Source organism: Mercenaria mercenaria, chromosome 15 (assembly GCF_021730395.1).
Source record: "Mercenaria mercenaria strain notata chromosome 15, MADL_Memer_1, whole genome shotgun sequence".
NCBI lineage: Eukaryota > Metazoa > Mollusca > Bivalvia > Venerida > Veneridae > Mercenaria > Mercenaria mercenaria.
Window position 1 is genome coordinate 33,399,829 of NC_069375.1, and position 16,113 is coordinate 33,415,941.

At 33.5% G+C, this 16,113-nt stretch overlaps 1 protein-coding gene across 1 annotated transcript; it reads right to left on the reverse strand.

The window, feature by feature from the left end:
• Positions 1-1,531: 1,531 nt before the first annotated feature.
• LOC123550533 (GTPase IMAP family member 9-like) lies at positions 1,532-15,620 on the reverse strand. Its single transcript, XM_045338967.2, has 3 exons — positions 15,534-15,620; positions 13,599-13,729; positions 1,532-3,339 (listed from the first exon to the last, which is right to left on the reverse strand). The coding sequence occupies exons 1-3, from the start codon at positions 15,556-15,558 to the stop codon at positions 2,347-2,349; spliced, it is 1,149 nt and encodes a 382-aa protein (XP_045194902.2). The 5' UTR covers positions 15,559-15,620; the 3' UTR covers positions 1,532-2,346.
• Positions 15,621-16,113: the final 493 nt, after the last annotated feature.

Consider the following 16,113-nt stretch of genomic DNA (forward strand, 5'->3'; position numbering starts at 1 on the left):
GCTCGAGATAAGATGTTGATTGCTCAAAATAAGATGTCGTGCGCACGAGATAAGATGTTGATCGCTCGAGATAAGATGTCGTGGGCACGAGAAAAGATGTTGATTGCTCAAGATAAGATGTCGTGCGCACGAGATAAGATGTTGATCGTGCGCACGAGATAAGATGTTGATCGCTCAAAATAAGATGTCGTGCGCACGAGATAAGATGTTGATCGCTCGAGATAAGATGTTGATCGCTCGAGAAAAGATGTCGTGAGCACGAGATAAGATGTTGATTGCTCAAGATAAGATGTCGTGCGCACGAGATAAGTATTGATCGTGCGCACGAGATAAGATGTTGATCGCTCAAGATAAGATGTCGTGCGCACGAGATAAGATGTTGATTGCTCGAGATAAGATGTTGATCCTCAAGATATGATTTTAATCGCTCAAGATAAGATGTCGTGTGCACGAGATAAGATGTTGATCGCTCGAGAAAAGATGTTGATCGCTCAAGATAAGATGTTGGTCGCTCGAGATAAGATGTTGATCGCTCAAGATAAGATGTTGATCGTGCAAGATAAGATGTCGTGCGCTAGAGAAAATTTAATTTAAAAAAAAATAATTGCATGTCCTAAACATTCCACCGTACATAAATTTGCACACAAAAAAAGAGAAAAAAAAAAAACATAAAGGAAATGATATCTGTAGCATAAGTAAGTTTTATCTGAAAATTAAATAATCGAATATCAAATAAAAGTGTTGAAAACAAATTAAAATATGAAGAACACAAAAATTATGTATCAAGGACACATTTCAAACTCAGCACCCCGCCAAATCACTTGGTCATCATACATTAACAGAGTAATACACATACAAATTTTACACTTTAAACCCATGTTTCAAAATATCAGATTGACAACGTTATCAAATTGACTAAATAACAGATATGTCCGATATATGTGGCTGAGGTCATGTGAAAGAAACGCTACTTTATGATAAAAATGCATGTACAAAAATCAAAAAAGCAAGTTGTTGCAGAACTATTAATCTATAAGAATTAGTGAATTCAATTAAACGATCAGTCTATTAAATAAACTAAAAAATGTAAACGCAGAGTACAAGAACTATATGAATGTCACAAGTTTTTGTTTTCTGAATTATCTTAAAAACATTATACATGTGGTCTGTCTGGGAGAAGCCATAGCATAATTGCTAACCAGACTTGTGGCATTGACATAAGTTATGTAACAAACACCAGTAATTATAATGGCTTTGTTCTGTTGTAAAACTGAATAACAATAAGAAAACTAAACACAGACTATTTTCAATCATGAGTAGTATAACCATTTGTTTAATGCAGTTCTACACGGAACCGGAAATGATGGCGTAATATCATTTATCCGGAAAACGTACTACAAATGTATTAAGCCTGGATTCGGCATACGGAAATGAAAATCGTTTTATGAATTAATTGAAATCTGTGGGTAAGTTTGTTACAATTGTACTGTTGCTATATTTCTAGAGTCAAAATATGGTACATCATGTATTAAAACAAATTGCACGTTAAAATAATGTCTTAAAATTAGTGTGAAGTGTCCGGTTGACTTTCATCATGATCGAATATCTCGCAAACAAGCACACGGACCTATACATTTTATTTTACCAAATAATAGGCCATGTGTTTATTTACAACTGTGAGAAGCTTTATCGATAATCTACATAGTAGAAAAAAATCTACATGCGAAAATGTTATGAAAGTAATGATTTTCCCATAGACTCTCATTATGAAATATTGTGTGAGGTCCAAATTTTTCAAATCAGTCTAGCAAAAAATCAAGCACTGTCTTTTTCATTAGTTGAATTTTCTAGGTATATTCTGAAGTTTTAAAAAACTCATTGTTTAATCAAATTCTGCATTGTAGAAAAAAAATTCAATCCATACGTGCAGAACTAGCATAAAATTGCAAAATCCCTTATTTAAGAACTAATAAGTTTCAAAGCGTGATTTATCGTAGAATATTCTTATGCGTAAGAATAATTACACCACGAAGGCCGCAGGCCTGAATGATCTATTGTTTTGCATAAGAACGGAAAACTCGTGTTATTCTACGAAAAATCACACTTGGGAACTTGTTATTCGATTCTAACTCGACATACTAGTATCAACAGTGTTAGAAAAATGGTAACTACCTTTTACGACCGTGCTACGCACCTGGATCGGATGACGCCACTGCACGCGCATGAGTTATCGAAAAAAAAAAAAAATAAAATAAACGTTGACTGATATTTTTCTATGAATATGTATTGGTTATTTGCTGGTCGTGTTAGAGTTAGAAATATACTTTAACCCAAGGTCTTCTGCATTTAATAACGTATGATGACTTTTGCCTTTTCTTTACACCATCTCCATGCTCGTATAATAAACCCGAAGAATCCGCTCAATTTTTCTCCACTTGCATCTTCGTTAAACAACTTTTTGTATTCTTCGCGTCTTCCAGGTAACGCAAAACCTTCATCATCTACCTGGTCTGAGCATGTCTCCGTACTCCGTTCTTTGGGTGAAGATGAATGGGTTTCAATATTTTTCCGTTCCGATGTCTTTTCATTTTTTTGTTGTTTTGGCGTATTAGGTATTATTTCGTTTGTTGTATTATCAATTATTGTTAAATTTCCTACTCTTCCTGATTCCTGCGACATAAATGATTCGGTTCCTTGGTTATTCTCATCTCTTCCGTTTGAGGGAGTGTCTTCTTCCTGCACCAGAAACATCTTGTCATAATATCGACACTGTCTCTCGTCTATTTCCATTTCAAGTCCAGCCTTCTCCAACAAGCGTATTGAGTTTTTTGTAAGTTCCTCTGGACATTTATTCTTGATATATACATCTGCAAGCCGATAGCAAATATTAGAAAAATACTCGCATTTGTTACTTTGCTTGATATTTTCCAGAACATCGAAAAGATGCCTGACTTGATGGTCCTTTAGTTTTTGTTTACCTTTGTTATCTATTGGAACAAACTTGTCCTTACACATTGTTGCCAAGTCGGAAAGAGTTGTATGAGCATTTTTAACGATATATTCTTGCATTTCTTTTTTACTCATTGTGTGTGTGAGTATAAGACATGCATACTTTTCAATTTCTGGTCCAAACCATTCCAAAAACAGCTCCTTTGTCTTCTGTGCTTCATCTGTGAATCTAGTTCCATTCCTCAATACAAAAGCAATTGCATGAAATCCCGGGGTCGTCAGAAATAATGATTTCAGTAACTCCTTACACACTGCATTATTATCTAAGTGCGTGTCAAATATTCCAGGGGTATCGACGACTTCCACTGTTTTGCCAAACCTTGTATACGTCTAAAATAAACAAGAGGCCAAAATGAGCCTAAGTCGCTCACACCAGGCGGACTGAAATATTTTGACATTGCTTGTAGGCAAGTGTGTTGATATTCCATTAAGCACTATATTTAAATGTGGTTAATCAGATTTTAGTCAAGTAATGGATTTGTTCGAACCTTAATCAACTAATCATTCACACTAATTTGTGTTCATCAAATTCTTAGTACACGCCAGATTATCACTCAAGTATTTTTAAATTTTGATTTTCCTATCCTGGTTGCCAAACTAAGCGTTATTGCAGCATAAGTATTAATCTAATAAACGCATTTTGCCTAAGGAATGATACAAATATAAGCACGATTATAATAAAATTGTCAAAGATATGCATAAACAAGTACATATTTGACCAAAATTCATTAGAAATGCAAGTTTATAGAGTTATTATTACCCCCCTTTGTCTATCTTGGTTACGTATCCAAGAGATAGACTGAAAATGAGTTAATACTGAAGCTACACGTTGTTTTAAAACTTGCCTTTTATTTCAGGGAGTTGAAATATTTCAATATTTATCAACAAATGTAAAACTAGAAATTATACTGAAATAAAAAGAAATAATACACTTTATAAACACTTCTGTATTAAAGGGAGATAATAACAAAATTACATAAAAAGTAATAAATTATACATTTCTAATAGAATCTAACTCTAAGTAATGGGTCATGTTTTCCTTAAAATTATGAAAACTGTATTGAAGGATTTTATCTTTTTATTCTTGCTTCACCTCAAAAGGACCAATCGGAACCGTTTCATCAAAATAAAAAGAAGACTTATAAAAATGCTAAATGTGGTGTAACAGGGTCTAAGGTTCACGCTACTAGTTACAAGAACAACAACAACTGCTCTCTTCTATTATAACTACTATTTAGTATTCTACTAAGTTCTAAGATAATATTTACATCAATGCCTTTCTTCATAATTCTCTAACATAGTTCACTAACATTTTCTCAGTTATTAACAGAACTTCTATTCTTCAACGTTAATTGCCTCGGTCCTGACTTAACTTATTCTTTTTGCGTGTATCGGACATACATATCTAACCTAACTGAGTTCCAGAATGATACTGAACTTCTATTTCAAAACTTCTGCTTATGAAAGAAATGATTCGTGACTTGAGTCATACGGCGTGATCAAAAGACCGGGTGTTTTTAATTACTCTGTCATTTATCCAGTAATTTTGAAACCTGCATTGCTGTACAATGCATTAACTGGGCGATATAATGTAACCTGTCATTTATTGCACATGACTAATTTCTAGACCGGAAAGCTAAGTTTGAAAAGGAATGCAAAATATATTCTTCAAGTACATGACTTATTGTTGACCGAAAAGCTATCTGAAAAGAATGCCTAAAAAGTATTTGGTATAATGGATTCTTTAAACCATTATACCACATAAAGACCATTTTAATAAAGCAAATCAATTCAAAAAGTCGTCTGAATAATATTTAATTTTCAGCCTCAGCGGAACCTAATTTTGACTAAGGGCATAATCATATTTGAAATAAAAAGGAGATGTCCTTACAGTAATGCTACCGGCCAAGTTTGCTGAAGATTCATCAAGTGAATAACTGTTGGAGAAGGTCTTTCAATAATGTCACAAACAAAGATGGATTATGATCTAAAACTGTTCATGTGAAGTTATTTAAAGGTATTTTATTGCTAGTGGACTTTAAAAGGGACCATACGCCCCTTTGTGAAACAATTTCAGAGAGAACCTTGTAATGGTGCTACACACCGCGCTTGATGAAGCTGTATAAAGACTTTGTAGCCCTAGTGGGCCCTCAATGGAGTCAAGTTTGACGGAGATCCATCAAGCGATTATAACAAGAATTCAATGAAATGTATTTGTATTTAACTCTAGCGGTCATTTAAAGGGACCAAATCAAGTTATTTGAACAATCTTGAATATACAAACTTGCTACAAAACCAAACTAGATACGTTTGATGTCAATTCATCAAATGATTTATGAAAAACAGTTTTAAAAGGTTTTAATCTGTTTTTAGCACTAGTAGTCCCTAAAAGGGGACAAACTGAAACATTTGAAAAACCTTGATAGAGTTCCATGCTAGTATGCTACTGGCCAGGTTTGTTTTTTGGTATTTCCAACCAGTAGTTTCAGAGGAGAAAATGACTCGTTACAGTTAGCAACCGAAGTACATGTACACTGAAGGATTAAATATGTGTATTTTCTTTCTTCTTTCAATATAAAACACCGTTGGATGGTCATGTACATCAAACCTTGATAAAAATTGTACTTGGCGGGACAGAGATAATCGAACTTGAGATAATAGCAGCTAAAGCAATAAATTACACGAAATACAAATGGAGCTGTCACATGAATGACGAATTATAGCCCCTTAAATCGGCATTGTCGCAAAGTAAGCCAATGTCGAAGTCGAACCTCAAAATTAATAGCGATCATCTACTTGTCATGATCAACCTCCCTATTAAGTTTCGTAATCTTAGGCGCAAGCGTTCTCAAGTTATAGTCCGGAAACCACAGAACTGTTCCGGTTAATTTGACATTGACCTTAGACCTACTGACTATAGCGGTCATCTGCTGGACAAGTCATGATCAAACTCCCTCTTAACTTTCATGATCCTGGGCCAAAACGTTCTCACGTTATCGTCCAGAAGAAGTTTAACTGTTCAATGTAACCTTAACCTTTAACCTACTGACCTCAAAATCAATAAAGGCCATTTGATGTTCATAACCAACCTCCATTTCAAGTTTCATGGTACTAGATCCAATACTTTACAAGTTATCATCCGGAAAGCGTTAAACTGTTCCGGGTCATTGTGACCTTGACCCTTGACCTACTTACCTCATAGTTAAACTTTACCTATATTTTATGATGGTAGACTTGTTTTTATGATCCTAGGCCAAAGCATTCTTAAGTTATCATCCGGAAACCATGTAACTGATCCGGATCATTGTGGCCTTGACTTTAGACCTACTAACCTCAAAACAAGGATGAATATCAAACAGGGAAAGTCACGTTCCAAAAACGCAGCATCTCCAAAAAGGTAGGGGCCAGTAAGGTCTACCATGCACCTCCTCCATAGACATTTTTACCAAATTGTTCGGCAGGACCAACCCAAAATATTTTTGGCAACCATATAGATGATAATCAGTCATATTTTGGTCAGTGTTGGTAATAAAACAATAAAAATGGTTTAAAAATGGAGCTAAGACATTCACTTTAAAACAGCAGCATTTTATGTTAATTAACTGATTTGCCTATACGTGAATATTATTGAGAATGGTACAAAATTACAAAATTTTATTAGAAAATAATATTTTCTAAGTTTAAAATCTATTTAAATGTACCAAACAGTCTTGATCTGTTCTGAACGTCTCCAAATGTTTTCTTAAATAGTATTTTGTAATTCTGATTGTAATGTTTTACTCCGAAATAGGTATGGTTAGCTAATTTGCATAAAATGAATCGCTGCCACAACCAACGTCACAGGAAACAAGAAGATACCACTAAAATTGAATGAAATGATATAATTAATAATGATCAATAAAATAACAACTGTGTGAGCTATATTGTTTGGAAATATAGTGAAAACACCTATTTGAAGGAGATCAATATGTATAACATACTTTACACATGTTACGTTACCTTTTCAATAACATTGTTTAATACATCAATGATTCAGAAAATAGAGATCAGACAGTTTTTACCTGGTCGTAATGTCTCTCTGTGTTTTCTAGAGTAGTATTTTGAAGGTAAATATCTTTTCTACATTAGGTATTTTAGCTTATTTGCATAAAATGAATCTATGCTAAATCAGACATCTCTTGAAATACGATATAACTAAAACTGAACAACATGATGAAATAAACTGTGATCAATAAACTGGTGATTAATTAAGCTGCATCATATGAAAATATAGTGTAAATACTTATTTGAAGGAGGAATCTGTTTGTAACATACTTTACACATTCAGTAATCTTGTTTTATTTACCGTTATTTTCTCAGAAAATAGTTGAAAATAGTTGAAGAATATTATCAAGTAATTAAATACTCTTACAAAATAGTATAGTTCCATACTGCTCAAGTAATGACATATTTCTGCCCTTTAAAACAGTATTACATTACCACTGATTTTTTTTTGGAATAAGAAATATGTAGGAAGAAATTTGATTAATTGTTATCAATATTATGATATTCTTTGTCAACCAAGAAATCGCCTGAACCATTTATTACACTTTCAATGTTCTTTTTTTTCATTTCAGTTTCAGTTTAATGATACTAATATCAGATTCTTAATTTTGTTGTTCTTTATTTAAAGGTTTCAATATTGTTGTCAATAATTACATTTTACATTGAATATGTATTTTTATGTATATATTCTGTATACATTAATTATGTACATATCCCTGCTAACATCCATACACCCATAACATCTTTGTTTGGTGTGATTATGAAGTGTATCTATGCAGTAATGTACATGAGAATTAAAACATTTTGTTTTTGAATTTCAAAAAACACATGCATTGAATTGAGATATTTATGCGCTTATTAATACAACATTCACTGTCTAAATGCTGCACTGAACAAAAACTAAAAAACAAAATGAAATTTTTATTTACTTTTAGTAATCTTAAGATTTAAATGATGAAATTGCAAACTAACCTGTTAGTAATGTGAACAATATTACGTGTTTGAAACCTAAAACTATTACGAAAACAAATACTTAATGCTATTCAAAACTTCAAGGAAGATACCGAGTGCCTTCTGAACGACACTTCAGCGTTGCTGAAAACGTTTTGCAATGGACTTTAAGATGATCCTTTGAAAGCGAAACAACACAACCAAGCAAAATTATAGCTGACTTGATTTGATTGTGTCTGTTCAATAGATGTAGTGAAATGAGAAACTACCCTCACTACGCTCTCAGTGTTCTGCTATAGTAAAATTGAATGGGTTAGTTATAATCTGCATCTAAAATCAGATGAAATGTCTGAAAAATAATAAATTGCACACAACTTGAGGCAGGACTGTTACAAGAATTACATTCTGCACGTCTTGATAAGGATGTGACTTACAATAGTTTCACTTTATTGTTACCTAATATAGCACATTTAATGTGAGCCGTGGTCTAGTGGATAAGGGTGTCGGCCGCTCAATCCAGAGGCCGTGGGATTGAGCCACAATAGGGTTGCTTTATACCATATCATTTATATGTATGCTCTCAAAAATAATTTATTTTTTTATGAATCACATTTGATTACACTTTGATTACGAAGCAATTTGTATCATGCTCTCAAGTTTCTTGCTACAGTTTGAACGTTTGACAAAGAGAGGTCATGCTTTTATCTTAGCCTTGGTTAATAATTTAATTGATAATCAAACTTTATTTGTTATAACTGATGCATAGTTTTTCTTAGTGTTTATTTTAATGTTCCGGTATATCCAGGAATATTCCACCACATAGAACAATTTAGTCCTTTTCTGTACAATTTAAAATATTGTAAAGATGTTTTGTACATTTTGTCATTCTTGTTAATCTTTCAAAATGACTACAATAATCTTCTTTATTTCATATCTATCAAGTTTTATATATTTCTTATATCTTGGTTTGGTTTCACTAAAGATTACAGTTTTGTCAACCTGGTAAAAGCTTTAAATCTAAAGATTTTACTTTTGAATAAAACACCTGTATATTTTCTTTTGTTTGTTATTCAGTCAGGTATGAATCGCAATGGAGAGCAAAGATCTAATCCAGATATCTGACTCGAGACCCTATGATGCCTCCTACTGAGCTAGGATTGGTTTTGTATATGTTCTTATAATGCTCATATTTCTAAAAAAACAAAACAAAAAAAACTTTTATATAAAACATGATTTTTACTATCAGGAAGACGGCACATATCAGCTGTATGATCATTATAAATGCACAGATTAATATCATTCTGTGTTTTATTGAAATTCCACATAAAATTATAGCTGCATTGATGGTGTAATATATTAAGCAATTTCTGAAATAACAGAAGAAAAATTCTTAAATCTTACCCCTAACAATTTAAATAAATCAGTATGTGACAATTTTGGCTTCAATTTCTTTTTAAATATTTTTAAAAGAAACAATGGTAGTGGTAACGTGTTTTAAAGTGTGTTACGGAAAACAATCACCCGTTGTGACAAGTTAAGAAGCATATTGTATTACCATAGTACAAAATAAGTAATATTGATATTATTATGTTTCTGGAACATTTTCTAAATAATTGGTGCAATACAACAAGGTTGTTGAAATGGTAAAGTTAGACGTCTAACATATTTTACATTATTATTCTCTTTAAGTTAATTGTTAACTCTTTGTCTGCTAACATTATAGATAACAAAAATTGTTATTTCCTTGATAACAATTAATCATATCATTTTATTAGTTTTAATGGTACACGTACACACATTTAATAGCACAAAGTAAACTACCACCGGGGAGCTTTAACCGGTTTTTTTGTGAACCTAACCTCACTCTTACCCCCATCATGTTCCAAAGTCACATAATAATGTAAAAATAGGTTATCCCCGCCTGGTGAAACCCTAACATACGCAAAGGCAACAGGAGGCAATGTAATGTGAAAAACAAAAATGCTCTTGTATACATGTATATAAATACAATCCTTTAGAACCTTTGCAGAAGACAGAGCAACAAGGAAACACCCATAAGTGTCCAACGAAACAGGCCAGAAAACAGGGATTTAAGAACTACCTATCATAGAGTCCTCCACCTGTTCCGTCAGACACAATCAAAGAGGAAAGCGTAGCGTCCAACTGTAAAACAGCTGAATTCCAAACACGCGGTATGTCTCATATCAGTTAGGTCATAACATTTATAAAAAAAAACGTTTATTGACTTTACTAAATATAACTAGAAAATTTCTATGACCCAAAATCTTACGACGTTTGTAAACCACGTCCCCATAAAAACGGGTTTTGATATACGTTCTCGTAGAAGTGACTTTAAATTGCTACGAGGGGTGTTCGAAAAGAAAAGACCCTTTATTAATATATTGCTATTCACGAGGATTTCGTGCGCCGAACTTGGCATGTATACCAATAAGATCTGCTTCTATACATGTCTAAAATTTGGTTTAATTCCATTCATCTGTTTGGTAATTATAGAGGTTTGATATACATAATACTCATTGTACTAAGCCAAAAATGGTGGGAAAAAAGTATAGCTGTTTATTTTTTTACTGAAAATCGGGCTTATATCAAAGGGAGGACTAAACTTGGATTAGGTGCTGAATTTATCCATGAGGAAATTTGTGAGATTTATGGACATAGTGAGGTGTCTTATTGCACTGTTACTTGTTGGCTGAAACGATTTAAAGCTGGTCAGGCGCATTTGGGAGACAACAAGAAAAGTGGACGACCGGAAACAGCAACAACAAAACAAAACACAAATTGGTAAAATTCAGGATCTTCATCTCAAAGATGCAAAATTGACCGTTCGTCAGAGCTACCAGAAGTTCGAAGAGGTCCGTAATTGCAAAACGTACGCAGTCAGTGAAGAAGGTGTTGTATGTGATTTTCTTTACACATCAGGAACCTGCTTTTCAAATACCAGTACGAAAAGGCAAATCTGTAACCAGCATGTTCTACAGACATGCTGTGCTGAAAAACATTGAACAATATTTCCTAAAACGTCGACCATTGAAATAATGAAATACATACAGAATTTGCATGATAATGCATCTTTGCACAAGGCACATATTGTGAAGCAGTGTTTGAACGAGAAGCACGTGACAGTGCTTGGCCACTCTGCATATTCTCCGGACCTAGCCCCATGTGACTACTTTTCTTTTTCCTAGACTTAAATCGTTTTTTGCAGGACGTAAGTAGGCCTCCAGGAAATCTGTGGGGTCAGCTATATTTCAGTACTTGAGTAATATACCAATTACAAACTACCAAACTTGCTTTAAATTCCCGGATTAAGTGGTTAAATAAGTGTGTAATGTGTAAAGGAGAGTAATTCAAATGTGTGCTGTGAATCTTGTTGTATATGATACTGTTAATAAAACATCAGAGAACGAGTTGCATTTCTTTTCGAAAACCTCTCGAAAAAACAATAAATACTTTTACCATGCAGATTATCAGTTATATTAACATTTTAAAGAATAACTGAAAAGCACAAAAAAAGTGGAACAGATTTTTGGTCACACAACTGTACTTCAGTTCTTTCCACCCGAGTGTCCATGAAAACTGATGCATTGATCATAACCTATTGTTTGTTTTCTATACATCTGTTGTTATAATGTACTTACACATGTACATTACTGTTATTGGGAAGATTATATATTGAATAAATGCACTGGTGTAGCTGGCCGCAAAATCTGTGACAAACATTGGTATAGCTTGCCTTTTTCAGTTGTAGTGGAGAGGTGTAGGAGACTGCCTTAGACTACTGTGGGCTCAGGGTGACAGTGTTTTAGAATTTCATCATACATTTTGGCACGTTCTAGATGCATCGTTTGCTCTTTTCAAGGTCCCTTTATATTGCATTTTTGGTGTGTTTAGTTTTTCAGTTTCCTAAAATATCTGTAGACAAAGTCCTGCGGTGCGTACCTAATAGCGGTTACGCAACCGAGTCATGCACATTTAGCTTATATTTTTAATGCCTAGCAAATATTTAAATGTGCTTTCTGTTACTCCACTACAAAAGAAAATAAATCAACATAATAATACATATTGACTGGACCAATATATCAATGGAACAGAACTTCACTAGCTAGTATCAACATTTATGTAGATATTCTTGGGGCGTCAGTGTTAGTTCTTTGGAAGCTGTTACTAGTATTTAGGTCGGCTTTGGAATAAGTTTCAGGTGTTGGTGAATTGGTGTTAATTGTTGGGGTGTCAGTGTTAGTTCTGGGGGCATCAATGTTAGTTCTTTGGTGTCAGTGTCAGTTCTGGAGATACGAGGGGCAGTTCAGGAGTTGGTGTCGGTGTAGTTTTGTTAGAGTTGAGGATGATGGATCCATTGCTTCTTTGATTCGAATTAAAGCAAAGGTTGTTCTTAAAATGCATTCTAGGTTTGCAATATTTTTTTCTGTTTTTTGTTTTTGTTTTGTTTTTTTTTGTTTAACGCCGTTTTTCAACAGTATTTCAATGATGTAACGGCGGGCAGTTAACCTAACCAGTGTACCTGGATTCATACCAACACAAACCTGTTCTCCGCAAGTAACTGCCAACTTCCCGACATGAATCAGAGGTGGAGGACTAATGATTTCAGACACAATGTGGTTTATCAAATAGTCACGGAGAACATACGCCCAGCCCGAGGATCGAACTCGCCACCCCGCAATCCGTAGACCGACGCTCTACCCACTGAGCTAAGCGGGCGGGCCTTTTGCAATATTTGTGACCTACAAAACGTAGAAAGGCATTATTGGCACTATTCCCACAGAAGTTCGTCTATATCTCTTTGCAATGTTTAGGTTGTAGACACATACATCAAGTTGTATATGTCTAAGCCACCTGCTTGGTTCACGACTTTCGACAGACGCAATTGTCTCAATCCCGACGACACTCAGTCGACGGACTTGTCAAGAGGCAACAGACCTGATTGAGAAATTCAAAAGATATAATAATTATCAGGAACAGTCTACTTTCAAGCTTGACTTTCTATGTCCACTATTTATTTATAATAGTGTTATCTAAGCTTGAAATATTACTAAACACGAATAAAGCTGTAGATATTTAAGGTTTAAGAAACACATGCAATAAGTGCCGAAATATTTTATGTGAAATTCACTTGCTGACACCTTGTATGTAGTTTTGTTTCAATTTTTAATACTTTCCACCCTGTGACCAAGTACATTTTTTGCAGCATACGTATATAATAATTATTTACAAAGGCATGTGAAATATTTTGTTGAGCCACAGTGGGTGGATGTTTTAAAAGTAAAAATGATTAATGTTCATATTTCAACAGAAATGAGAACTGTCTACAAAGTCTTCTTTTTTTCACAAACTTGTAAAATTGAGTCGAATATGTCAAGAAATTATCTTTAACTATCTTTACTATGCTATTTCAGAAGTCTAGCCCTAGGTCAGGTTTTACTTAATTGGATAGGCAATCAGAATAGGAAAATGTCCGAGGTCCTTTGAGCTTGCTCGTATGAGGAAAATAGTGCTTTCTTCATATGAAGTATGTCTGTTTATTTTATTTTAATTTAAAGAAAGTATTACGACATTACCCCTGACCATTTGCACGTCCTCGTGACTGACACTGGCGACGACTCTTCCTCAAAGACGTAATCATCAACAATTGTGTTTCCTGTAGAACTTTTACCATCCCCCGTTTTTCCAACTAGGAGTATTCGGAAGTCTGAAAATGGTTTTTGAATACTGGATTTAATCTATTTGTTTGGTGATATTTTCTATATTTACTCTGTAAGTAGTCTACATCACTAGAAAACACACACAGAAACATGTTGTTAGTATGTTTGAACTGATCCAAACTGATTATATTCAACATGTCCTGACTTTAATCTTTAATACGATTGTTCGTATAGTGGTCTTTTAAAGATTTATTGACTGTTTATTTATAAAACCATCCTTTAATATCGCAATCGTATGCGTTGTATTTTTCAGCATATTACATTGATCACATTGCACATTTGATAGTTCCTCTTTCCTAAATTTTAACATTTTGTACAGGTAGTGTACGACAAAAATTTCTGACATGTTTCAAACCATATTGATGAGTAAATGATACATGAACTATTGCGTAAAGCAGAGGACGGGGAATAGTTTATTTTACAAATGTTTGGTGTTGTAAAATATTATAAGCTACACAGAGATCAGGAGTTAATAAGGCCTCCCATGCAACCTAACACCCTTTACAATTTTTCAAGACTGTCAAGACCAACTGTGTATAAAGAAGACTTTTGAATTACATATGACTTCTTTACTGTTCTTTTTTTTTGTAGACGACAAGATAATTTTTTATTTATTTATTTTGGTTTTACGGTGCACCAACACAGTATAGGTTATATGGCGCCAAACAGGACTAAAAATTTTGGTTTCACATCTCATTTACATCGAAATAAAAACATGAGGTATGGAATCAAAATGTGCATACCTGCTGGAATCACAGAGTTACAGCAAAACCAAGTGTTAAGACCCTATTAGCCGCCTCTTACAATCATGCAAGGGTAAGACAAGATAACATAAATGATAATCAATTACATCTTGCTAAATTGCGATAAAATGATAAAATGTTGACAAAATGTAGCTAAGACACTGGCCTTTTAATCATTTTTATATAGCAAACAGTTTACATCAGTGGTTCGAAACTTTAACCGGCTGTTAAACTAAACGTCTGTTAAATTTGATTAAAATATTTGTCTTGGTGGAAAATAAAATTGTATGATGTTTCATTTTTCTCAACTCATACATTTGTTTTTCTGTGTCTTCTAAAATGTCGAAATATAACTCTAAAATTTGACCAACCGTTAGCTTAATCGCCTGTTAAAGTTTCGAACAACTGTGCCCAGGTCTTAAAGTCATGAAGTACTGCTAATCAAAGGCCCGTTTCTAAACTCTTTTTGTTTCGACAATCATCTAATCGTTTTATCAATAAAAATGAACACAATATGTTAGTTTTTCATCTATATGTTTATTGTTTCCACAAAACGAATGGTAACAACGGAAACAATGAAATCATATGTACTAATAAACTTTGATAATGTGGCAGTTGAGTCCAATAAGTCCAGGGGTGTTCAAAGATAATCCGTCATAGATCTATTGTGAAGCAAATATTGGATTTACCTGTATTGGAATATAAACAGTGTCGATTGTATTGAGGTCAACTGCCACATTATCAAAGTTTATTAGCAAACAATGCGTAATTAACCTGATTTTCATAATTGGTACGATATGTTGAAGATTTTTTCTGCTGATACGATCTAAAAGTATAATTACAATTTAAGCCCTTTCCCCCTCCCCTCATAGATATTAAATGTATTTATTTCCAAATAATTGTTTCATATTTGGCTTGCATTTTAAAACCGAAAGTCGTGACCTTTAAGATTAATAAGAACACTTAAAAATCTTAAAATTTAAATGTAAACGAAGAAATTTGTATTTCATTCACATTAAGAAAGGTTGAAGGTAATAAAACTACTTACCTGCTTCCTCTGAACTAGATGCCATCTTATCTATTTAAAGTTAGACGTTACTTTACACTGACATGTAAACGATTTTGAGCTTCCGGGGTACGGTGTAACAAGATATGGTTATCAACAATTAGATCATTTTGTTTACGCTAGCGATAATACTATTAACACAACTAAACTTAAATTTTGAAGATAAATAACATAGTGTAATTATAGCTGGTTTTATGCATGGTTTTGTTAAAAATATTTTCTCACCGTATTCGTGCACATGCACATAACATAAATCAGGGCTCCAAGTTAATGTGGATAACTCTCGGTGCTTTTCTTCATTTCGTTAAAATATAAAAACCATCATTAGTTTAATCTACAAATAATTAGACGCTGGTATAAGCCCAACCCGTTTTATAGTTTCATACTTTTGTATCAGATATGTGTATATTATGTATGTAATGAAGATATGCAATAAAATATAATTAAACTAAACTAAAGCGGATAGCCTGTGATATCATTTGATCATCATGAGCATATCATAACAATCATCTTACCTTCTTTCATTAAAGTAGCCGTCAAGGAAAGACCAACAACAATTGTG

What these genes read in the sequence shown, in the direction of transcription:
- LOC123550533 (XM_045338967.2), bottom strand. Translation starts at nt 15,558, where the DNA reads ATGGCATCTAGTTCAGAGGAAGCAG. An exon ending in ATCTAGTTCAGAGGAAGCAG is followed by an intron (nt 13,730 to 15,533) that starts GTAAGTAGTTTT and finishes AACCATTTTCAG; the next exon opens with ACTTCCGAATACTCCTAGTT. An exon ending in GGACGTGCAAATGGTCAGGG is followed by an intron (nt 3,340 to 13,598) that starts GTAATGTCGTAA and finishes TGTTTATTTTAG; the next exon opens with ACGTATACAAGGTTTGGCAA.